At 49.8% G+C, this 26,468-nt stretch overlaps 1 protein-coding gene across 1 annotated transcript; it reads left to right on the top strand.

Annotated features, from left to right (window-relative positions):
• Window positions 1-1,678: 1,678 nt before the first annotated feature.
• Window positions 1,679-24,453, top strand: SMPD1 (sphingomyelin phosphodiesterase 1). The gene is made up of 6 exons (XM_073612669.1): window positions 1,679-2,420; window positions 9,622-10,385; window positions 11,733-11,904; window positions 12,423-12,499; window positions 13,746-13,891; window positions 19,620-24,453. The coding sequence occupies exons 1-6, from the start codon at window positions 2,253-2,255 to the stop codon at window positions 20,009-20,011; spliced, it is 1,719 nt and encodes a 572-aa protein (XP_073468770.1). The 5' UTR covers window positions 1,679-2,252; the 3' UTR covers window positions 20,012-24,453.
• Window positions 24,454-26,468: the final 2,015 nt, after the last annotated feature.

Raw genomic sequence — 26,468 nt, 5'->3', positions numbered from 1 at the left:
CTAATTCAGATTTTATAAGTATACAATGTATCTCCCCATGATATGTATACAATGTATCTCCCCCATGATATGTATACAATGTATCTCCCCCATGATATGTATACAATGTATCTCCCCATGATATGTATACAATGTATCTCCCCCATGATATGTATACAATGTATCTCCCCATGATATGTATACAATGTATCTCCCCCATGATATGTATACAATGTATCTCCCCCATGATATGTATACAATGTATCTCCCCCATGATATGTATACAATGTATCTCCCCATGATATGTATACAATGTATCTCCCCATGATATGTATACAATGTATCTCCCTATGATATGTATACAATGTATCTCCCCATGATATGTATACAATGTATCTCCCCATGATATGTATACAATGTATCACCCCATGATATGTATACAATGTATCTCCCCATGATATGTATACAATGTATCTCCCCATGATATGTATACAATGTATCACCCCATGATATGTATACAATGTATCACCCCATGATATGTATACAATGTATCTCCCCATGATATGTATACAATGTATCTCCCTATGATATGTATACAATGTATCTCCCCATGATATGTATACAATGTATCTCCCTATGATATGTATACAATGTATCTCCCCATGATATGTATACAATGTATCTCCCCATGATATGTATACAATGTATCACCCCATGATATGTATACAATGTATCTCCCCATGATATGTATACAATGTATCTCCTCATGATATGTATACAATGTATCTCCCCCATGATATGTATACAATGTATCACCCCATGATATGTATACAATGTATCTCCCCATGATATGTATACAATGTATCTCCTCATGATATGTATACAATGTATCACCCCATGATATGTATACAATGTATCTCTCCCATGATATGTATACAATGTATCTCCCCATGATATGTATACAATGTATCTCCCCATGATATGTATACAATGTATCTCCCCATGATATGTATACAATGTATCACCCCCATGATATGTATACAATGTATCTCCCCATGATATGTATACAATGTATCACCCCATGATATGTATACAATGTATCTCCCCCATGATATGTATACAATGTATCTCCCCCATGATATGTATACAATGTATCTCCCCCATGATATGTATACAATGTATCTCCCCATGATATGTATACAATGTATCACCCCCATGATATGTATACAATGTATCTCCCCATGATATGTATACAATGTATCTCCCCATGATATGTATACAATGTATCTCCCCATGATATGTATACAATGTATCTCCCCCATGATATGTATACAATGTATCTCCCCCATGATATGTATACAATGTATCTCCTCATGATATGGAGACATTGGGGGTTATTTACGAAAAGGCAAATCCACTTTGCAGTACAATTGCACTTGGAAGTTCAGTCGCTGTAGATCTGAGGGGAAGCTCTGCTGATTTTTTCATCCAATCACGTACAAGGTAAAATTATGTTTTTTATTTTCCTTGCATGTCCCCCTCAGATCTCCAGAGACTGAACTCTCGCTGCTCTTGTACTGCAGAGTGGATTTGCCTTTAGTAAATAACCCCCAATGTATCATCTCAGGTCACAGTGTAAACAGTCTGCACTTCCTGTCCGGAGACACTCCACCAATCACAGCTCTGACTCCGCCCCACTGCTGCAGTCTGATCTGCCAGTCCACACCCAGAACAGGGAGGGGGAGGGGCTGTGTGTCTTCCTGGTTGTCACTGGAGAGTCACATCTCCTATACAGAGAAGAGAGAAGAGGAAAAAGAGGAGAGGAGAGAAGAGGAGAGGAGAGAGAGTCCCATCTCCTATACAGAGAAGAGAGAAGAGGAGAGAAGGAGAGAGAGTCCCATCTTCTATACAGAGAGGAGAGAAGAGGAAAAAGAGGAGAGGAGAGAAGGAGAGAGAGTCCCATCTTCTATACAGAGAAGAGAGAAGAGGAAAAAGAGGAGAGGAGAGAAGAGGAGAGGAGAGAGAGTCCCATCTCCTATACAGAGAGGAGAGAAGAGAAGAGAAGGAGGGTCCCATCTCCTATACAGAGAAGAGAGAAGAGGAAAAAGAGGAGAGGAGAGAAGGAGAGAGAGTCCCATCTCCTATACAGAGAGGAGAGGAGAGAAGAGGAGAGGAGAGAAGGGAAGGAGAAGAGAAGAGAAGGAGAAGAGGAGAGTCCCCTCTATCCAGGTGGCTCCATAGACTCGGTGCACCCCCTGATCTAGAGGCACACTATGTCCCCCATGCTGGGAGTGGTCGGTGTGCTGCTGTTGTTCTCCTCCCCGGGGTCGGGGCTCCCCCTCTCCGCTCACATGCCCCCCATATCACTGGAATACAGCTGGCAGAATGTCACCTGCACCGCCTGTAAGGCGCTCTTCACCGCCCTGGACATCAGCCTGCAGGTGAGAGAGGACTGGGGATGCGGGGGTTAATGTATTTCCCTTGGCACCTGGAGGTGTGGGTGTGGGTGGGTATACTGGACTGGGAGTGATGGGGTTAATGTATTGGGCTGAGAGTGAAGAGGTTAAAGCATAGTGCTGGGCTGGAAGTGACGGGGTTAATGCATAGGGCTGGGAGTGATGGGGTTAATGCATAGGGCTGGGAGTGATGGGGTTAATGCATAGGGCTGGGAGTGATGGGGTTAATGCATAGGGCTGGGAGTGATGGGGTTAATGCATAGGGCTGGGAGTGATGGGGTTAATGCATAGTGCTGGGAGTGACGGGGTTAATGCATAGGGCTGGGAGTGACGGGGTTAATGCATAGGGCTGGGAGTGACGGGGTTAATGCATAGGGCTGGGAGTGACGGGGTTAATGCATAGGGCTGGGAGTGATGGGGTTAATGTGCTGGGAGTGACGGGGTTAATGCATAGGGCTGGGAGTGACGGGGTTAATGCATAGGGCTGGGAGTGACGGGGTTAATGCATAGGGCTGGGAGTGATGGGGTTAATGTGCTGGGAGTGACGGGGTTAATGCATAGGGCTGGGAGTGATGGGGTTAATGTGCTGGGAGTGACGGGGTTAATGCATAGGGCTGGGAGTGATGGGGTTAATGCATAGGGCTGGGAGTGATGGGGTTAATGCATAGTGCTGGGAGTGACGGGGTTAATGCATAGTGCTGGGAGTGATGGGGTTAATGCATAGTGCTGGGAGTGATGGGGTTAATGCATAGTGCTGGGAGTGATGGGGTTAATGCATAGTGCTGGGAGTGATGGGGTTAATGCATAGTGCTGGGAGTGATGGGGTTAATGCATAGGGCTGGGAGTGATGGGGTTAATGCATAGTGCTGGGAGTGACGGGGTTAATGCATAGGGCTGGGAGTGATGGGGTTAATGCATAGGGCTGGGAGTGATGGGGTTAATGCATAGTGCTGGGAGTGATGGGGTTAATGCATAGTGCTGGGAGTGACGGGGTTAATGCATAGGGCTGGGAGTGATGGGGTTAATGCATAGGGCTGGGAGTGACGGGGTTAATGCATAGGGCTGGGAGTGACGGGGTTAATGCATAGGGCTGGGAGTGACGGGGTTAATGCATAGGGCTGGGAGTGATGGGGTTAATGTGCTGGGAGTGACGGGGTTAATGCATAGGGCTGGGAGTGATGGGGTTAATGTGCTGGGAGTGACGGGGTTAATGCATAGGGCTGGGAGTGATGGGGTTAATGCATAGTGCTGGGAGTGACGGGGTTAATGCATAGTGCTGGGAGTGATGGGGTTAATGCATAGTGCTGGGAGTGACGGGGTTAATGCATAGTGCTGGGAGTGACGGGGTTAATGCATAGGGCTGGGAGTGATGGGGTTAATGCATAGTGCTGGGAGTGATGGGGTTAATGCATAGGGCTGGGAGTGACGGGGTTAATGCATAGGGCTGGGAGTGATGGGGTTAATGCATAGTGCTGGGAGTGATGGGGTTAATGCATAGGGCTGGGAGTGACGGGGTTAATGCATAGGGCTGGGAGTGACGGGGTTAATGCATAGGGCTGGGAGTGACGGGGTTAATGCATAGTGCTGGGAGTGATGGGGTTAATGCATAGTGCTGGGAGTGATGGGGTTAATGCATAGTGCTGGGAGTGACGGGGTTAATGCATAGTGCTGGGAGTGACGGGGTTAATGCATAGGGCTGGGAGTGATGGGGTTAATGCATAGTGCTGGGAGTGATGGGGTTAATGCATAGGGCTGGGAGTGATGGGGTTAATGCATAGTGCTGGGAGTGACAGGGTTAATGCATAGGGCTGGGAGTGACGGGATTAATGCACTGGGTTGGGAGTGACGGGGTTAATGCATAGTGCCCCCCCCCCCCCGTATTCTGTGTACCGGCCCTTTAATACCCACATCCGGGGTGTGCTGTGACGGGACTCTCTGATTGGCCCAGGCTCTCTGTATGGGGGGGGGGTGAGATCTGTAGCTCTGGCAGGGAAGGGGTTAATACAGGGATACATGTGACTGGCATGTGGACCTGATTTACCCCCCCCCCCCCCCCCCCGGGTCAAGTCACATGATCAGCCCTCCGCACCCATCATATGACAGCCCTGGGGGGGGGGTCCCTCCTAATAAACCCCCATTGGGTGAATACAGCCCCCCCCCCACTTATCAATCTGAGATCTATATGGGGGGGTTTGGTGGCACTTGGGGTTCAGTTGAGGTGACATCTGACCGCCTTGTATAAGAACAGCCAATCAGGTGGAGGAGGGGGGGGGGAGGGGGTGACAACACTCACCTATCACAGTCATCCCATCTCCGGGCCCCGGAGTTCTCATCTCATCCCTTTAAACCTGAACACATAATAATCACTCGGATCTGTGTCTGATTCAGGTGATAATTAAACTCACTTGTTGTCTTCTCTGCATTTAATCGTCCTCAGATCCCGAGTTATTCATATGTGTTCAGGTTTAAAGGGATGAGGTGACAAGTCTATCCGTGGCCCTTCATTGGCTCCTCGACTTCTCCTCCCCTCCCCCCCATAGAAACAAATGTGTTGTCCTGTCATGTCTCCCCCCCAGGGCCTTTTCTGGCACTTTTTGTTCACATGTAACAATCTGTATTTTTTTTGGTAGAAAATTACTTAGAACCCCCAAACATTTATATATATGTAAAAAAAAATTCAGACACCCTAGAGAATAAAATGGCGGTCGTTGCAATATTTTATGTCACACCGTATTTCAAACGTCTTTTAGCGGTCTTTCAAACTTAATTTTTTGGGGAAAAAATACACTTTTTTTATTAAAAAAATAAGAAAACAGTAAAGTTAGCCCCATTTAAAAAAAAAAAAATGTATATTGTGAAATATAATGTTACGCCGAGTAAATTGATACCCAACATGTCACGCTTCAAAATTGCGCCCGCTCGTGGAATGGCGACAAACTTTGACCCTTGAAAATCTCCATAGGCGACGTTTGAAAAATTCTACCGGTTGCTTGTTTTGTGTTACAGAGGAGGTCTAGGACTAGAATTATTGCTCTCACTCTACTGATCGCGGTGATACCTCACATCGGCGGGACGGGGCGCTTTACATTTTTTTTTTTTTTTTCTTATTTATTTTTTATTTTTACACTGTCCCTTTAAAAAAAAAAGGGTCATACCACTTTCTTGCCAGGTGTCCCGTAGGTGTCGCACCCCTTCCCGATCTCCTACCTTCCCCAGAGCCAGTTGCTGCTGACCATGCGATCCACCACAAGTCAGCAGCTTCTCACTCCCAGATCAACAGAGCGCCAGTGTGTATCTTGATGACATAGGCTAATCCCTTCCTACGTGTTTCGTCATTCTGATGTTGCTGTCATAGTGTGTTGAGATCTTATTAAAAATGAATGGTCCAGCAACGCACCCCGATTTGTCCATTGCGGTAACATACGGTAATTTGGGAGGTAAAGCTGGCATTTTTGGGCCTTTGTTGACAGGCTTTGTTTGTGTCAAAAGGGTTTCACATTCCTATACAAGTCTATGGGAATGCAAAACCAGCTTGGACCAGGTCAACTGAAGATCACAAAGGCATCCACTCCAGGTCAGAAGGATATCATATGCAGGTCAGAAGAGCAATTGATGCAGGTCAGAGAGGCTTCAGCTGTAGGTCAGAAGGGCTTCCAATACAGGTCAGAAGGATGTCAACCACAGGTTAAAAAGGGTGTAAACTGCAATTCAGAAGGGCTTCAACTGCGGGTGAGAAGGGCTTCATCTGCGGGTGAGAAGGGCTTCATCTGCGGGTGAGAAGGGCTTCATCTGCGGGTGAGAAGGGCTTCAACTGCGGGTGAGAAGGGCTTCATCTGCGGGTGAGAAGGGCTTCATCTGCGGGTGAGAAGGGCTTCATCTGCAGGTGAGAAGGGCTTCAACTGCGGGTGAGAAGGGCTTCATCTGCGGGTGAGAAGGGCTTCATCTGCGGGTGAGAAGGGCTTCAACTGCGGGTGAGAAGGGCTTCATCTGCGGGTGAGAAGGGCTTCATCTGCGGGTGAGAAGGGCTTCATCTGCGGGTGAGAAGGGCTTCATCTGCGGGTGAGAAGGGCTTCAACTGCGGGTGAGAAGGGCTTCATCTGCGGGTGAGAAGGGCTTCATCTGCGGGTGAGAAGGGCTTCAACTGCGGGTGAGAAGGGCTTCATCTGCGGGTGAGAAGGGCTTCATCTGCGGGTGAGAAGGGCTTCATCTGCGGGTGAGAAGGGCTTCATCTGCGGGTGAGAAGGGCTTCATCTGCAGGTGAGAAGGGCTTCATCTGCGGGTGAGAAGGGCTTCATCTGCGGGTGAGAAGGGCTTCATCTGCGGGTGAGAAGGGCTTCATCTGCGGGTGAGAAGGGCTTCATCTGCAGGTGAGAAGGGCTTCATCTGCGGGTGAGAAGGGCTTCAACTGCGGGTGAGAAGGGCTTCATCTGCGGGTGAGAAGGGCTTCAACTGCGGGTGAGAAGGGCTTCAACTGCGGGTGAGAAGGGCTTCATCTGCAGGTGAGAAGGGCTTCATCTGCGGGTGAGAAGGGCTTCATCTGCGGGTGAGAAGGGCTTCATCTGCGGGTGAGAAGGGCTTCATCTGCGGGTGAGAAGGGCTTCAACTGCGGGTGAGAAGGGCTTCATCTGCGGGTGAGAAGGGCTTCAACTGCGGGTGAGAAGGGCTTCATCTGCGGGTGAGAAGGGCTTCATCTGCGGGTGAGAAGGGCTTCAACTGCGGGTGAGAAGGGCTTCAACTGCGGGTGAGAAGGGCTTCATCTGCAGGTGAGAAGGGCTTCATCTGCGGGTGAGAAGGGCTTCATCAGCGGGTGAGAAGGGCTTCATCTGCGGGTGAGAAGGGCTTCAACTGCGGGTGAGAAGGGCTTCAACTGCGGGTGAGAAGGGCTTCAACTGCGGGTGAGAAGGGCTTCATCTGCAGGTGAGAAGGGCTTCATCTGCGGGTGAGAAGGGCTTCATCTGCAGGTGAGAAGGGCTTCATCTGCGGGTGAGAAGGGCTTCAACTGCGGGTGAGAAGGGCTTCATCTGCGGGTGAGAAGGGCTTCATCTGCGGGTGAGAAGGGCTTCATCTGCGGGTGAGAAGGGCTTCAACTGCGGGTGAGAAGGGCTTCATCTGCGGGTGAGAAGGGCTTCATCTGCAGGTGAGAAGGCAATGCTGTATCCTGGCCTAGGCCGACAAGGCCCAGGCCTAGGGCAGCACTTTGCAGGGGGGCAGCACGGAAAGAGTCCCCGCCGCCTTGCGCTACACTGTTAGTATAGCGCCAGTCTTATGGGGCATATTAGGCTGAGAGGCAAATGAGTCTAGCGCCCCCATAAAGCGGCCGCACTGCTTCCAGTATGCGGGCGGCCGGCATGCTGCAACTGAGGGGCGGGCGCTGATTCTAATTTTGACTGTCCTCTCATCCTGGACTACAAACCTTCCTCACTGGGCTATATATTTTCTGCTGCACCATAGTTATATCTTCTTACTCCTCTCCATAAAATTATCAGAAATTTGTGCTTAACCACTTCAATACCAGGCACTTAGACACCTTCCCGCCCAGACCAATTTTCAGCTTTCAGCGCTGTCACAATTTCAATGACAATTGCGCGGTCATGCTACACTGTACCCAAACAAATTTTTTATCATTTTGTTCCCACAAATAGAGCTTTCTTTTGGTGGTATTTGATCACCTCTGCGGTTTTTATTTGTTGCGCAACAAATAAAAAAAGACCAAAAATTTTGAAAAAAAAAACAAGTTTTTCTTTGTTTCTGTTAAAACTTTTTGTAAATAAGTACGTTTTCTTCTTCAATGATGGGCACTGATATGGCTGCACTGACGGGCACCGATGAGGTGGCACTGATGAGGTGGCACTGACGGGCACTGATGGGCACTGATAGGTGGCACTGGTATGCGGCACTGATGGGCACTCATAGGTGGCACGGATGGGCACTTATAGGCGGCATTGATGGGCACTCGGTGGCATTGATGGTTACTTATGGGTGGCACTGATAGTTGGCACAGATGGGCACGGATGGGCACTGATAGATGGGCACTGATGGGCACGGATGGGCACTGACAGGTGGCATGAATGGACACTGATGGGTGGCACTGATGGCATTACTTGTTTGCAGTGATGCCCCTAAGGGTGGCACTGCTGGGCATCACTGCAACATAATTGTGCCAATCAGTGCCCATTTGTGGGCACTGATTGGCACAGATTTGGCACACTGGGCACATGTGGATGGCCATGGGGTACATACCTGGCCATCCACATGTTGCCCCTTCCCTGGTGGTCCTAGTGGCGATCCCTGGTGGTCCAGTGTGGTGATCTGAGGGGGGGCTGCGCTGATAAACAATCAGCGCAGACCCCCCCTGCCAGGAGAGCCGCCGATCGGCTCTCCTCTACTTGCGTCTGTCAGACGCGAGTGAGGAAGAGCCGATCAACGGCTCTTCCTATTGACAGCGTGATCAGCCGTGATTGGACACGGCTGATCACGTGGTAAAGAGCCTCCGCCGGAGGCTTTTTACCAAGATCAGTGTAGCGGTGTGTCAGACTGACACACCGCTCCACCGATCGCCGCAATGCATATGACATCCAGTCAGGATAACAGAACCACTTCCCGGACGTCAATCCGCTATAGGGCGGGCGGGAAGTGGTTAAAGTAGAACTATAGGCAACACTTTTTTTTTTTTTCATTTTGGATAGAATAAGGGAGGGTTATAGCCCCTGTCAGTTTATTGTTTACCATCCCTGTCCCATTGCAGAGATTTCCCTCCACTTCCTGCCCCATAGCCAAACAGGAAGTGAGAGGAAATCTATGCAAATTAAGGGAATCCATTGCCCCCCCCCCCCGTCCCTCAGAACTAGTGTCCCCACTTGAAAATTTCAGGGCAGGTCTTAAACAGCAAGGGGTGTGGCCTTGACAGGAAGGGGTGGGTCATATTTAAATTAGGGGGGGGGGGTACCCAAGTTTAGTCAGGCCTAGGGCAGGACAAAACCTGAATCCAGTACTGTCAGAAGGGCATCAATTGCAGAGCAGAAGGGTGTAAAATGCACCTGTCAATGAAATCTGAATGATCTCAGCAGAGTCTCAATCTGATGCCATTGACACAAGCCCAATACCATTCAAGCAGGCCCAAGCACTGTCATGTGATAAGGCATTATGGATATTTCATTTTTAATCTCCCGTCTCTCTCTGATTGCAGCTGGAGAGTAACATGGATCTGGTGGCTTCGCTGGCGGTGAGGGTGTGTGACGATCTGCACCTGGCGGAGCCCAGCGTGTGCAAGCAGGCGGTGCAGATCTTCAAGCAGGACATGATCATGGCCTGGGTCCTCTCTGTGTTGCGCCCCTCTGAGATCTGTGGTCTGCTCCTGGGCACTGACTGCGGCCACTGGGATATAGGCTTGGACTGGAATATTACGCTGCCCGCTGTGCCCAAACCCCCCGTACAGCCTCCTGTCCCACCAGCTCCGGGGTCTCTAGTATCTCGTGTTCTCTTCCTGACGGATGTCCATTGGGATCATGGCTACTCCCCAGGGGGTCCGATTACCTGCAGGGAACCGCTGTGCTGCAGGAGCAGCCCATCAGAAGGACACGGCTCGGCTGGGTACTGGGGGGAATACAGCAAATGCGACCTTCCTCTGCACACCATCGAGTCTCTTCTGCGTCATGTTGCCAGCAGTGGCCCCTATGACCGGGTCTACTGGACAGGAGACATCCCGGCCCACAACATATGGGAGCAGACCCGGGGGGAACAGCTGGGTGCCCTCAGAACCATTACTGGACTCATCAAGAAATACCTGGGCCCAGTGCCTGTCTATCCCGCCGTGGGCAACCATGAGAGTGCGCCTGTCAATAGCTTCCCTCCCCCCTCTGTGCATGGAAACCTGTCCTCCAGCTGGCTGTACCAGGCCATGGCCCAGGAGTGGAAGGAATGGCTTTCCCCAGAAGCTCTGGAGACACTCAGGTGAGCTGAGATCACTATTGTCTACTATATATAGAACATTGTATCCCATGGTGCTCCTCAATATGGAAACGGAACCAGAGACTGAGGGTCCTGATCATTACATCTAATAGAGAACAGGAGGTATGAGGGTCCTCATCATTACATCTAAGAGGGAACAGGAGGTATGAGGGTCCCGATCATTACATCTAATAGAGAACAGGAGGTATGAGGGTCCCGATCATTACATCTAAGAGGGAACAGGAGGTATGAGGGTCCCGATCATTACATCTAATAGAGAACAGGAGGTATGAGGGTCCTGATCATTACATCTAAGAGGGAACAGGAGGTATGAGGGTCCCGATCATTACATCTAATAGAGAACAGGAGGTATGAGGGTCCTGATCATTACATCTAATAGAGAACAGGAGGTATGAGGGTCCTCATCATTACATCTAAGAGGGAACAGGAGGTATGAGGGTCCCGATCATTACATCTAATAGAGAACAGGAGGTATGAGGGTCCTGATCATTACATCTAAGAGGGAACAGGAGGTATGAGGGTCCTGATCATTACATCTAATAGAGAACAGGAGGTATGAGGGTCCCGATCATTACATCTAATAGAGAACAGGAGGTATGAGGGTCCCGATCATTACATCTAATAGAGAACAGGAGGTATGAGGGTCCTGATCATTACATCTTATAGAGAACAGGAGGTATGAGGGTCCTGATCATTACATCTAATAGAGAACAGGAGGTATGAGGGTCCTGATCATTACATCTAATAGAGAACAGGAGGTATGAGGGTCCTGATCATTACATCTTATAGAGAACAGGAGGTATGAGGGTCCTGATCATTACATCTTATAGAGAACAGGAGGTATGAGGGTCCCGATCATTACATCTAATAGAGAACAGGAGGTATGAGGGTCCTGATCATTACATCTTATAGAGAACAGGAGGTATGAGGGTCCCGATTATTACATCTAATAGACAACAGGAGGTATGAGGGTCCTGATCATTACATCTTATATAGAACAGGAGGTATGAGGGTCCTGATCATTATTTACAACTAATAGAGAACAGGAGGTATGAGGGTCCTGATCATTACATCTAATAGACAACAGGAGGTATGAGGGTCCTGATCATTACATCTAATAGACAACAGGAGGTATGAGGGTCCCGATCATTACATCTAATAGAGAACTGGAGGTATGAGGGTCCTGCTCCTCTCCTTTTCATATCTAGGGGTTGAGGTTTCTCCATGTCCCGTCTCTTCCCGTGTCAAGCCTGTCCTCTCCCTCTCCTGATCTTCTGCACTTGGCCTCCTCTTCCTGTTTGTCTCTGACCTTTGGCCTTGGTGTTTCAGTACGGTTGGTTATTACACAGTGAAGATCGGTCCCGGCCTGCGACTGGTGTCCCTGAACATGAACTACTGCGCCAGCGAGAACTTCTGGCTCCTCATCAATTTCACGGACCCCGCTGGGCAGCTGAAGTGGCTGGTGGGAATTCTACAGGAGGCCGAGGACAACCATGAAAAGGTGAGGAGTGTTTCCAATCTTCTGGCAATTGTATATCTAGATCTACATTATCATCTTTACTGGGATTAGGAGTAATAGAAGGAATCACCTTCTGGCTTCCCTGGAGAAAATGCTTCTTCATGCTCCCCCCAGTGCAGCCCACATGATTAAAGACATTTGGCCATATGATTTTTGCCAAAGGGGAGAACCAGCCTTGTCCAGCAAAGGTGATTTGACAAATGGGCTAAATGGATTCCCCATGCTGCCCGAGTGGTTGAGGAGCTACGGACTATGAGGTCTACTTCTGCCCGTGTGATTCATGGTAGACACCGGAAGAGGATGTATCCATAACAAAGATACGGTGATATTATAAATAAGAGTTGTAGATTTGGTGTGATGATATGGTGGTATATGGTTATTAGGGCTTAGAGGAGGTCTAGGTGGAGGGTGAGACTGTGAGAGCAGTGACAACCCCGGAATACATGGGTGAGATATGACCCCAGGTCTGTGAGTTAATCTCCTCATTTCTATGGTCACAGGTTCATATTATTGGACACATCCCACCCGGGGTGTGCCTGAAGAGCTGGAGCTGGAACTATTACCGGATTGTCAACAGGTGAGCCCATGTTATTTCCCAGCACACTCCCATACCCCTCTTCATGGCATGTCAAGGGGTAGTGTGTCCCTTGTTACTTGTACCACCCCCCCTACTGTGTCCTCTGTACCCCCAGCCATGACCATCCCTCAATAATATCTGTACCCCCAACCATGACCACCCAACTTAATATCTGTACCCCCAGCCATGACCATCCCTCAATAATATCTGTACCCCCAGCCATGACCATCCCTCAATAATATCTGTACCCCCAGCCATGACCATCCCTCAATAATATCTGTACCCCCAGCCATGACCATCCCTCAATAATATCTGTACCCCCAACCATGACCACCCAACTTAATATCTGTACCCCCAGCCATGACCATCCCTCAATAATATCTGTACCCCCAGCCATGACCATCCCTCAATAATATCTGTACCCCCAGCCATGACCATCCCTCCATAATATCTGTACCCCCAACCATGACCATCCCTCAATAATATCTGTACCCCCAACCATGACCATCCCTCCATAATATCTGTACCCCCAGCCATGACCACACCCCTTAATATCTGTACCCCTAGCCATGACCACCCCCTTAATATCTGTGCCCCCAGCCATGACCATCCCTTCATAATATCTGTACCCCCAGCCATGACCATCCCTCCATAATCTCTGTACCCCCAGCCATGACCCCCCCTTAATATCTGTACCCCCAGCCATGACCATCCCTTCATAATCTCTGTACCCCCAGCCATTACCACCCACCTTAATCTCTGTACCCCCAGCCACGACCCCCTCCCTTAATATCTGTACCCCCAGCCATTACCACCCCCCCTTAATATCTGTACCCCCAGCCATGACCACCCCCCTTAATATCTGTACCCCCAGCCATGACCATCCCTCCATAATCTTTGTACCCCCAGCCATTATCACCCCCTCTTAATATCTGTACCCCCAGCCATGACCATCTCTCCATAATATCTGTACCCCCAGCCATGACCCCCCCCTTAATATCTGTACCCCCAGCCATGACCACCCCACCTAATCTCTGTACCCCCAGCCATGACCATCCTATCCTAACGTCTACACCACAGCCCTTAATATTGAGTTGGGTCTACTGATACAGGGCTCAGGACTTCCACTAACATGATAAGAGATCCATTGTTGTAACCCTGATAACGCTCCACACATCTGATGGGGGTCATGGTCCGGTCTTCCCAGAATCCTCCCCGTTGTCTCATTGTTACCTTCTCTCCACAGATATGAGAGCACCATTGCTGCCCAGTTCTTTGGACACACTCACCTGGATGAGTTTGAGATATTTTATGATGAAGAGACCATCAGCCGCCCACTCTCTGTGGCCTACATCGCACCCAGTGTCACCACCTTCATTGACCTCAACCCAGGTAATTAGCGGGCACTGTGACCATGTACAGAGCCTGGATATTCCGTGCACCACCAGACAGCTGGCAAGTAACACCACAAATGTGGCTGGACCGAAGTACAGTTTACCTGCCGGAAAGTTCACTGCGTCCCGGAGGTTTATCTAATAATAGTGAAGCATTGGTTAAGTCTGACCTCCGCCCTCCCCTTCAGTCCTGCACCACGGGTGTACCGGCCCCTCCCCTTCAATCCTGCACCACGGAGGGTGTACCGGCTCCTCCCCTTCAGTCCTGCACCACGGAGGGTTGTACCGGCTCCTCCCCTTCAGTCCTGCACCATAGGTGTACCGGCTCCTCCCCTTCAGTCCTGCACCACGGGGGGTGTACCGGCTCCTCCCCTTCAGTCCTGCACCACGGCTGTACCGGCCCCTCCCCTTCAATCCTGCACCACGGGTGTACCGGCTCCTCCCCTTCAGTCCTGCACCACGGGTGTACCGGCTCCTCCCCTTCAGTCCTGCACCACGGGTGTACCGGCTCCTCCCCTTCAATCCTGCACCACGGAGGGTGTACCGGCTTCTCCCCTTCAGTCCTGCACCACGGGTGTACCGGCTCCTCCCCTTCAGTCCTGCACCACGGGGGGTGTACCGGCCCCTCCCCTTCAGTCCTGCACCACGGGTGTACCGGCTCCTCCCCTTCAGTCCTGCACCACGGGTGTACCGGCTCCTCCCCTTCAGTCCTGCACCACGGGTGTACCGGCTCCTCCCCTTCAGTCCTGCACCACGGGTGTACCGGCTCCTCCCCTTCAGTCCTGCACCACGGGTGTACCGGCTCCTCCCCTTCAATCCTGCACCACGGGTGTACCGGCTCCTCCCCTTCAGTCCTGCACCACGGGTGTACCGGCTCCTCCCCTTCAGTCCTGCACCACGGGTGTACCGGCTCCTCCCCTTCAGTCCTGCACCACGGGTGTACCGGCTCCTCCCCTTCAGTCCTGCACCACGGGTGTACCGGCTCCTCCCCTTCAGTCCTGCACCACGGGTGTACCGGCTCCTCCCCTTCAGTCCTGCACCACGGGTGTACCGGCTCCTCCCCTTCAGTCCTGCACCACGTCTGTACCGGCTCCTCCCCTTCAGTCCTGCACCACGGGTGTACCGGCTCCTCCCCTTCAGTCCTGCACCACGGGTGTACCGGCTCCTCCCCTTCAGTCCTGCACCACGGGTGTACCGGCTCCTCCCCCTCAGTCCTGCACCACGGGTGTACCGGCTCCTCCCCCTCAGTCCTGCACCACGGGCGTACCGGCTCCTCCCCCTCAGTCCTGCACCACGGGCGTACCGGCTCCTCCCCCTCAGTCCTGCACCACGGGCGTACCGGCTCCTCCCCCTCAGTCCTGCACCACGGGCGTACCGGCTCCTCCCCCTCAGTCCTGCACCACGGGCGTACCGGCTCCTCCCCTTCAGTCCTGCACCACGGGTGTACCGGCTCCTCCCCTTCAGTCCTGCACCACGGGTGTACCGGCTCCTCCCCTTCAGTCCTGCACCAAGGGTGTACCGGCTCCTCCCCTTCAGTCCTGCACCACGGGTGTACCGGCTCCTCCCCTTCAGTCCTGCACCACGGGTGTACCGGCTCCTCCCCTTCAGTCCTGCACCACGGGTGTACCGGCTCCTCCCCTTCAGTCCTGCACCACGGGTGTACCGGCTCCTCCCCTTCAGTCCTGCACCACGGGTGTACCGGCTCCTCCCCTTCAGTCCTGCACCACGGGTGTACCGGCTCCTCCCCTTCAGTCCTGCACCACGGGTGTACCGGCTCCTCCCCTTCAGTCCTGCACCACGGGCGTACCGGCTCCCATCCTGAACTGAAACGGCTTCCTCTGATTTCACCGCACACTGTGAGCTTCTCACCATGTGCATTAGAAACTGCAGCCAATCAGATAGAGCCCCGCCCTCATTTCCTGGCTGGAGAACGTCCAGCATCATCTAGATCAGGGGGGTCTCCAAACTTTCTCAAGAAAGGGTCAGATTACTGTCCTTTAGACTTTAGGGGGGCCGGACTGTGACCGGTGATAATAGATAATGTCTCCCAGGGTTAGTGGTCAGTAGGAGAAAAAAATTACTCAGCGACTGAGATCAGTAGGAGGAGTAATAGTGCCCCATCATTGGTATCAGTGGAAGGAATAGTGCCCCATCATTGGTATCAGTGGGAGGAATAGTGCCCCATCATTGGTATCAGTGGGAGGAATAGTGCCCCATCATTGGTGTCAGGGGGAGGAATAGTGCCCCATCATTGGTGTCAGTGGGAAGGAATAGTGCCCCATCATTGGTATCAGTGGAAGGAATGGTGCCCCATCATTGGTATCAGTGGGAGGAATTGTGCCCCATCATTGGTGTCAGTGGGAAGGAATAGTGCCCCATCATTGGCGTCAGTAGGAGGAATAGTGCCCCATCATTGGTGTCAGTGGGAGGAATAGTGCCCCATCTTTGGTGTCAGTGGGAGGAACGGTGCCCCATCTTTGGTGTCAGTGGGAGGAATAGTGCCCCATCATTGGTGTCAGTGGGAGGAATAGTGCCCCATCATTGGTGTTAATGGGAGGAATAGTGCCCCATCATTGGTATCAGTGGGAGGAATAGTGCCCCATCATTAGTATCAGTGGGGGGAATAGTGCCCCATCATTGGTGTCAGTGGGGGGAATAGTGCCCCATCATTGGTATCAGTGGGGGGAATAGTGCCCCATCATTGGTGTCAGTGGGAGGAATAGTGCCCCATCATTAGTATCAGTGGGAGGAATAGTGCCCCATCATTGGTGTCAGTGGGAGGAATAGTGCCCCATCATTGGTGTCAGTGAGAGGAATAGTGCCCCATCATTAGTATCAGTGGGATGAATAGTGCCCCATCTTTGGTGTCAGTGGGAGGAATAGTGCCCCATCATTGGTATCAGTGGGAGGAATAGTGCCCCATCATTGGTATCAGTGGGAGGAATAGTGCCCCATCATTGGTATCAGTGGGAGGAATAGTGCCCCATCATTGGTGTCAGTGGGAGGAATAGTGCCCCATCATTGGTGTCAGTGGGAGGAACGGTGCCCCATCTTTGGTGTCAGTGGGAGGAATAGTGCCCCATCATTGGTGTCAGTGGGAGGAATAGTGCCCCATCATTAGTATCAGTGGGATGAATAGTGCCCCATCATTGGTATCAGTGGGAGGAATAGTGCCCCATCATTAGTATCAGTGGGGGGAATAGTGCCCCATCATTGGTGTCAGTGGGGGGAATAGTGCCCCATCATTGGTGTCAGTGGGGGGAATAGTGCCCCATCATTGGTGTCAGTGGGAGGAATAGTGCCCCATCATTAGTATCAGTGGGAGGAATAGTGCCCCATCATTGGTGTCAGTGGGAGGAATAGTGCCCCATCATTGGTGTCAGTGAGAGGAATAGTGCCCCATCATTAGTATCAGTGGGATGAATAGTGCCCCATCTTTGGTGTCAGTGGGAGGAATAGTGCCCCATCATTGGTATCAGTGGGAGGAATAGTGCCCCATCATTGGTATCAGTGGGAGGAATAGTGCCCCATCATTGGTATCAGTGGGAGGAACGGTGCCCCATCATTAGTATCAGTGGGAGGAACGGTGCCCCATCATTGGTGTCAGTGGGGGGAATAGTGCCCCATCATTGGTGTTAGTGGGATGAATAGTGCCCCATCATTGGTATCAGTAGGAGGAATAGTGCCCCATCATTGGTGTCAGTGGGGGAATAGTGCCCCATCATTAGTATCAGTGGGAGGAATAGTGCCCCATCATTGGTATCAGTGGGAGGAATAGTGCCCCATCATTAGTATCAGTGGGGGAATAGTGCCCCATCATTAGTATCAGTGGGGGAATAGTGCCCCATCATTAGTATCAGTGGGGGAATAGTGCCCCATCATTGGTATCAGTGGGAGGAATAGTGCCCCATCATTAGTATCAGTGGGGGAATAGTGCCCCATCATTAGTATCAGTGGGGGAATAGTGCCCCATCATTAGTATCAGTGTGAGGAATAGTGCCCCATCATTGGTGTCAGTGGGAGGAACGGTGCCCCATCATTGGTATCAGTGGGGAGGAATAGTGCCCCATCATTGGTATCAGTGGGAGGAATAGTGCCCCATCATTGGTATCAGTGGGAGGAATAGTGCCCCATCATTGGTGTCAGTGGGAGGAATAGTGCCCCATCATTGGTGTCAGTGGGAGGAATAGTGCCCCATCATTGGTGTCAGTGGGAGGAATAGTGCCCCATCATTGGTGTCAGTGGGAGGAATAGTGCCCCATCATTGGTGTCAGTGGGAGGAATAGTGCCCCATCATTGGTGTCAGTGGGAGGAATAGTGCCCCATCATTGGTGTCAGTGGGAGGAATAGTGCCCCATCATTGGTATCAGTGGGAGGAATAGTGCCCCATCATTGGTGTCAGTGGGAGGAATAGTGCCCATCATTGGTATCAGTGGGAGGAATAGTGCCCCATCATTGGTATCAGTGGGAGGAATAGTGCCCCATCATTGGTGTCAGTGGGAGGAATAGTGCCCCATCATTGGTGTCATTGGGAGGAATAGTGCCCCATCATTGGTATCAGTGGGAGGAATAGTGCCCCATCATTGGTATCAGTGGGAGGAACGGTGCCCCATCATTAGTATCAGTGGGAGGAACGGTGCCCCTTCATTAGTATCAGTGGGAGGAATAGTGCCCCATCATTGGTGTCAGTGGGAAGAACGGTGCCCCATCATTAGTATCAGTGGGAGGAACGGTGCCCCTTCATTAGTATCAGTGGGAGGAATAGTGCCCCATCATTGGTGTCAGTGGGAAGAACGGTGCCCCATCATTAGTATCAGTGGGAAGAATGGTGCCCCAGATAAATGAAGCAGCACTTTGGAGACCAGTAATGTAAACATTTCATTGATTGGATTTGAGTTCTTCTAATAATGAAGACTTGGTCTCTCACCTCGGTAGGTCGGCACTTCCATACAGAATGACATTTCCCCTGAAGACACTGTGATATTTGTATTACTCCTCCCGAGAGCCCCGCCTACTGCTTACATCAGAGCTGAGCATTCTGGAGAGGAGTACAGAATCCGGGGGGGGGGGGGGGGGGGTGATATTTTCAGGAAGCGCCCTGCCGGTCCATCTGACCAGCCTGCATACGTAGAGAAGCACAGAGAACCAGGGAAGGCAGAATTTAAACGGATTTCATTTTACCTCCGAGGCAGAAATGTGGGAGAAATGGACTTCAAAATGAGGTCTTCTGATCTCGTATGACCCTCCTGCTTGTCCCAGAACATCTGGAGATCCATCAGACCACCAACTTTTTGTGGTGCTGGTAATAAACTTCCCCATGTAGCCTCCTGTTCCCGTTCTCAGGAGAGGAGCCCAGCATGGCCTCCTGCTGCTGTAGCCCATCTTCTTCAGATTGCCTGTACTATGTGTTCACAGATGGTCTTCTGCACAGCAGTGCTGTAAAGAGAGGTTTGTGGATCAGTTTTGGCCTTCCTTCCTTCTTCACCTAGACTGGCTTTTCTCCTCTGACCTCTCTCAGTGAGGCTGGCCATGCACACATACATGTGATCGAAAAAAAAAAATCTAACAATGTCTCCATCCACTACAGTGAGGGTGGATGAAACTCCCACCACTATATAGCCAGAATTGAATCTGTATGGTGACCTTCACTTTGGGTAGATGTGGACAGAGTTGATGTTCCTTATAGTCCGTGTGTAGTGGATCTCACAAATGTCCTCTTTTTTCAGGTTACCGTGTGTACCAGATTGATGGCGAATACCCCAACAGCTCCCACGTTGTATTAGACCACGAGACCTACATCCTCAACCTGACTGAAGCCAACAAAAAAAAGGAGGAGCCACGGTGGACTTTCTTGTACAGCGCCCTCAACACGTATGGGATGAAGTCGGCCTATCCATCAGACTGGGACAACCTGCTAAAGAGATTCCTACAGGATGAAAGCCTTTTCCAGACCTTCTGGTTCCTCCATCACAAGGGTCACGTCAAAGAGGTATGTGAGCCAATGTGTAAGAGGACTGTGATTTGTATCCTTCGTACTGGAAGGTCCAGTGATCCCCAACTCTGCAAAGATCTGGGACTTGACCGGAAACCCAACTGGAAACGCAAATCCCTTTGCTGAGGCTGCAGCTTCTGAGGACCTGTAGATCTATATTCCTCTCCTAGAGGAGATGGAACTCATCTCATGGAGGAAAGGACTGTTTACAAAATGCACAGACCTCCTGAAAAGCGTTTCGTATAAGCTAAGCACAACCAAGAAATCTCAGGAGCTTTTAGAGTATTTATAGAACTGTGGTGGTTCCTTGGGAATGTCGACATGGAGATAAACTTGAATGAAGGCAACGTAGACCAGGATGTTCTCCAACAATCTGATCTCTCTGTGAAGTTCTGAGAACGCGAAGGGTTAAAACGTGTGGACTACTCACACGCCAACGTCTTCCTGGTGACTTCTGCATTCAGATACCTTTGGTGGTTCTATCTACAAGCTCAGGTGTTTTCTATTCAACTGACAAGTCACTTAGACAATTCTGTCTCTGAAAGTGACCATTGCTACCACACTTCCTAATGGCTTAGATCTTTCTTATATCGTATGGAAGTGGGACTAATTAATACGCCTTCTTATATCCAAAGGCACCCTAGCTAATTTCTGACCTTAGCCATTCTCTCCTCAAACAATGACAAATCGCTAACTTCCCCAATCTCTTATATCACAACCCCAATACCCCTCCTTTATCAAAGTCCCCATTCATCGGCCATCTTTTAATCTCTTCTTCGCTTTCCTTCATATTCTGCCCCAGACTTTTTCACCACTAAACAAGTCTGCCTTAGCAATATGACAAACCCCAATGTACATCATATAAAAGGGTAAAAACACGTACCGGAGCAGGAAGAGGGTCGTTTATAAATGATCTAACAATTGAGAACAGCCATTCTCAAGTAGGGTTCCTCCAGAGGTTCATAGAAGTTCCTTGAGCTGTGGCTGGTTGACCTTCTGCTTAATGGTGCCTGCATAGTTCCAGAACAGATGCCAATGGCAGAAGAAGTGGCATGACACCATTAAACGTTTTATCTGTCTGTAGGAGTGGCATTCTGACAACCACTTTAAGAGGGAGAGGCTGCCAGTCCATTGGTGGCTATACTAACTTCATCATTGTATCTATGGAGGGAGCTATGGTTGCCACTCAGGCTTGACCTCAAACATGACTAAAGGATATTAAATGTACTTATTCTGAACAAGCAGTAAAAGAGCCAAGCACATAGTAGAGAAACTCTTCAAAAGTTCCCAACAGGCACATACAAATCACAGCTCGTCTCTCCTTAAAGTGTATGTTCTCCTAAATGATAAAACTCAGGGATCTCAGTCCTTTGTCCTTCACATTACAAATATTAGTTCCTTTATTGAAGTGAAATCTGCTATGTACAGTAAATACCTAGTGATCTTGTGAATCCCTTTGATCAAGAACAGTTGGGGAGGAGAAAAGGGTGGATATGTAATTATAAAGAACTTAGTCTATGTGGTAGAGATTGGAGCTCCATCAGGGAAGTCACCACACATGTTCAGTTCCTCTACATTCCTCCACCATACACCGTACAAGGAATGAGGATATGGTCAAAGAGGCCATTAGTAAATCGGTGGAGGAACCGAGAGTGAAATTGTGAGGTTTATCATTGAGGTGAGATCTATAGCCGTGGGATGGGGGAAGTGTTTTTAAAAACAAAGGAGAATGACTTTTGAGTTCAAATATGTTCTCTTTGGTTCAGCTGGATTGGAAGCCATTGAAGAAAGTGACAGAGAAAGGTTCACCTGGCCTCCTGCTGTCTCTGCATTACTCTTGAAAAATGACTTCAGTTCTTCCATCCAACTCCATATGACCAGAAATGTTTCCACCCTACCACCTCACAGGAACTGCCAACAACACCAAACTGTCCCACACCCCAAATAGGTTCCTCTGCCATCTTTCCACAATCCTCCAAAATCTCCCCGTATATCAATCTGCTAATGCCCCAATCGTCACCATCACCCCAGTTCCTTTACTGCGCTCCATAACTCCTCGTGTCCAATCAAACTTTTTATAATCTGTTACATCACTGTGTGAGTTACTTCTGCTTTCAACCCAAGTGTTTCCCAGAACTGTCCTCAAAGTCTACTGAGCAGGTAAGCTTACATACTATTTACAGGGGGGACAAATTCATGTCCCAGCAGTGTCCTCTGGCTACTTATTTGGACACAAAACTGTTAATGGGACCTGAGGAATATTTGTTGTACCCTGTTCTACTCCCACATCTCACCCCATTGTGCTTCTGAACCTCATAACATTTCACCCACTCTTATTAATGCTGTTACAATCTTGATCTTATTAACCCCTCACATCTCCAACTTGCTGCTTTTTAAATTCCCCACCATACCATGCGCAGCTCGCCAATCTTCCACCACACCCAACGTATCTCCACCCAATCTTCCCTATCATTTCTCCATGCCATACTCGCCAATCCAAAACACCCAATTCACCAATCTTCCACTGCACCCAAAGTATCTCCACCTCCTCTTCCCCCTCACTCCACCATACTATATATAACTCACCAATCTTACATATCCATCACCCATCACACCCAAAGTATCTCTACATCACATATCTGCACTTTACTCACCTATCTTCCACTATACCCAAAGTACTGTATCTCCACCTCCTTCCCCATCTCACCCCACCACACCATACACAGCTCATGCCCCCTTCACCAAGCCCAAAGTACCTCCTCACTCCACCACACCATACACAGCTACTCAATCTTCCACCGAAACCAAAATACCTCCTCACCCCAACACATCATACACAGCTCATCCATCTTTCACCAAGCCCAACTTATCTCCTTTATCTCCTCCTCATCATACCACAACATCTCATCAATCCTACTTCAAACTCAAAGTATCTCTTCCTCCTCACCCACCGCTTCATGCACAGCTCATCAATCCTCCACCAAGCCAAAAAACCTTCTTCTCCTCCTTAACTCACCACACCATACATGGCTCATCAATCCTTCACCAAACCCAAAGGATCTCCTCTTCCCCAACCCACCACACCATACACAGCTCATCAATCCTCCACCGAGCCCAAAATATATCCTTCTCTTCCCCAACCCACCACACCATATTGTACACAGCTCATCAGTCCTTCGCCAAGCCCAAAGTATCTCCTCTTCCCCAACCCACCACACCATACACAGTTCATCAGTCCTCCACCAAGCCCAAAGCATCTCCTTCTCTTCCCCAAAACACCACACCATATTGTATACAGCTCATCAATCCTTCGCCAAGTATCTGCTTCTCTTCCCTAACCCACCACACCAAACACAGCTCATCAATCCTACCCTAAATATCTCCTCCTCACTCCACCATACCATACACAGCTCATAAATCCTCCACCAGACTCAAAGTATCTCCTCCTCCTCACCCCACCACACCATACACAGCTCATTAAACCTCTATCAAATCCAAGGTGTCTCTTCCTCCTCACCCCACCACACCATACACAGCTCATAATTCCTCCACCAAACCCAAAGTATCTCCTCCTCCTCACCCCACAATGTCATACACAGCTCATCATTCCTCCACCAAACCCAAAGTATCTCCTCCTCCTCACCCCACCACACCATACACAGCTCATTCAACCTCCACCAAACCCAAAGTATCTCCTCCTCCTCCTCACCCCACCACACCATACACAGCTCATTCATCCTCCACCAAACCCAAAGTATCTCCTCCTTCTCCTCACCCCACCACTTCATACACAGCTCATTCATCCTCCACCAAACCCAAAGTATCTCCTCCTTCTCCTCACCCCACCACTTCATACACAGCTCATTCATCCTCCACCAAACCCAAAGTATCTCCTCCTTCTCCTCACCCCACCACTTCATACACAGCTCATTCATCCTCCACCAAACCCAAAGTATCTCCTCCTTGTCCTCACCCACCACTTCATACACAGCTCATTCATCCTCCACCAAACCCAAAGTATCTCCTCCTCCTCACCCCACCACACCATACACAGCTCATTCAACCTCCACCAAACCCAAAGTATCTCCTCCTCCTCCTCACCCCACCACACCATACACAGCTCATTCATCCTCCACCAAACCCAAAGTATCTCCTCCTTCTCCTCACCCCACCACTTCATACACAGCTCATTCATCCTCCACCAAACCCAAAGTATCTCCTCCTTCTCCTCACCCACCACTTCATACACAGCTCATTCATCCTCCACCAAACCCAAAGTATCTCCTCCTTGTCCTCACCCACCACTTCATACACAGCTCATTCATCCTCCACCAAACCCAAAGTATCTCCTCCTCCTCACCCCATCACACCATACACAGCTCATCAATCCTCCACCAAACCCAAAGTATCTCCTCTTCCTCCTCACCCCACCACACCATACACAGCTCATTCATCCTCCACCAAACCCAAAGTATCTCCTCCTTCTCCTCACCCCACCACTTCATACACAGCTCATCAATCCTCCACCAAACCCAAAGTATCTCCTCCTTGTCCTCACCCCACCACACTATACACAGCTCATCAATCCTCCACCAAACCCAAAGTATCTCCCCCTCCTCACTCCACAACGTCATACACAGCTCATTCATCCTCCACCAAACCCAAAGTATCTCCTTCTTCTCCTCACCCCACCACACTATACACAGCTCATCAATCCTCCACCAAACCCAAAGTATCTCCCCCTCCTCACTCCACAACGTCATACACAGCTCATTCATCCTCCACCAAACCCAAAGTATCTCCTTCTTCTCCTCACCCCACCACACCATACACAGCTCATCAATCCTCCACCAAACCCAAAGTATCTCCTTCTTCTCCTCACCCCACCACACCATACACAGCTCATTCATCCTCCACCAAACCCAAAGTATCTCCTCCTTCTCCTCACCCCACCACACCATACACAGCTCATTAATTATCTACAACACCTTGCACTACATTCTATCCCCCCCACCACAGATTTCCATGACCCGCCTTCAAATACAAACGGAATTGTGTAGTATGAATCCTATTACAGTGATCATTTGTGTGCTTCTCTGCTGAGATTCCAGAAGTTGAAGGCGTAGAATCAGAAGGAGAATCTGGTAATACTTTGTAAAGATTTGTGCGATTCTGGATTGTTTGACTGGATATTGATGATTTGCACTAATAAATTCAATTTTTTTTCTCAAACATGTCAAGAATGTTCTGTGTAAGGTGTGAAGTTCCTCTGGTTATGCCGGTTTTTGTAGATTTACTTTTCTTTCAGGTGGCACTTTTGCCAGGTTGGGGACATTGTCAGAAGACTACAGGTTGGTGTTGTAAGTCTCCATTGGAGATGAACAACATTTAAAAAACATAACGTTACGACCGTGGAGTAACCCTATATCTTTATCAAAGAGAAGGAAAGTCGCCGCTCACCAAACCAGTGCATTAGTATGTAGATGAATGTGGCCTCAGCCAGCACCGCTCCAGCCACACTCCCCTGACGTGTTTCGTCCCCGCTCACTCGCACTGCTGTGTGTACTTATCACATGCCTGATGAAGGGGCCCTGCATGGCCCCCGAAACATGGCAATTTTCCGCTGTCATGCGACCACTTTTGAATAAAACCTTTTGGATGTTATTTCAAGATCCATGGTGTGCCGGCAAATATGTAGATTGTTCTGCCTTGTGTTTAGTTTACCACCGCCCGCCACCAGATGGGCCTGTCCCCATCACAATAAATGTACACTCACCGGCCGCTTTATTACATACACCTGTTCAATTGCTTGGATACACAATTTGCTAATCAGCCAATCACATGGCAGCAACTCAATGCATTTAGGCATCTAGACGTGGTGAAGACGACTTGCTGAAGTTCAAACCGAGCATCAGAATGGGGAAGAAAGTAGAGTTGCACTGAAATTTCGGACGAAAATGGTGCTATTGGTATTTTGCCGATAACGCACGCAATTTTGCGTCAATTTACCAAAATTTTACTGTGCTTATGGTGTGTTTTTTCATAGGTCACGTGGCTCAAAAATCGCATCAAAAACATAACACGGCGCGTTCTTGCTGCGTTTGTGCTGCGTTTTCAATGCCAGGGACCCGCTCCCGCTGTGATTGGACACGGCGGGAGCTGTGGACATGATTTCCGCCGGGAACCCAGCGATCGCTCAGGAACACAGGCAGAACGGCGGTCTGTGAGGAGGGAAGGCTGTGATCCTGTGCCAAGCAGGAACACGGATCTCTACCTTCCCATAGTACAAGCACCTCCCCCCCCCCCACCTCACACAGTTAGCAATCACTCCCTAGGAACAGATTTAAACCCCTTTGATCCGCTCCTGATATTAACCCTTTCCCTGCCAGTGTCATTAGTACAGTGACAGTGCATATTCTTTCAGCACTGATCACTGTATTAGTGTCACTGGTCCCCAAAAAAAGTGTCACTTAGTGTCCGATTTCTCCGTCCCAATGTCGCAGTCCCGCTAAATCTATCCCATAGTTTGTAGACACTATAACTTGTGCAAACCAATCAATATATGCTTATTGGGATTTTTTTT

This window comes from Aquarana catesbeiana, linkage group LG02, assembly GCF_042186555.1.
Source record: "Aquarana catesbeiana isolate 2022-GZ linkage group LG02, ASM4218655v1, whole genome shotgun sequence".
Lineage (NCBI taxonomy): Eukaryota > Metazoa > Chordata > Amphibia > Anura > Ranidae > Aquarana > Aquarana catesbeiana.
The sequence above is the reverse complement of the archived record's forward strand: the minus strand, read 5'-3'. Positions and strand labels throughout refer to the sequence as shown.

Coding starts and splice junctions, on each gene's coding strand:
- SMPD1 (XM_073612669.1), top strand. CDS start 2,253: ATGTCCCCCATGCTGGGAGTGGTCGGTGTGCTGCTGTTGTTCTCCTCC. Junction 10,386..11,732: donor GAAGCTCTGGAGACACTCAG/GTGAGCTGAGAT, acceptor TTGGTGTTTCAG/TACGGTTGGTTATTACACAG. Junction 11,905..12,422: donor CCGAGGACAACCATGAAAAG/GTGAGGAGTGTT, acceptor CTATGGTCACAG/GTTCATATTATTGGACACAT.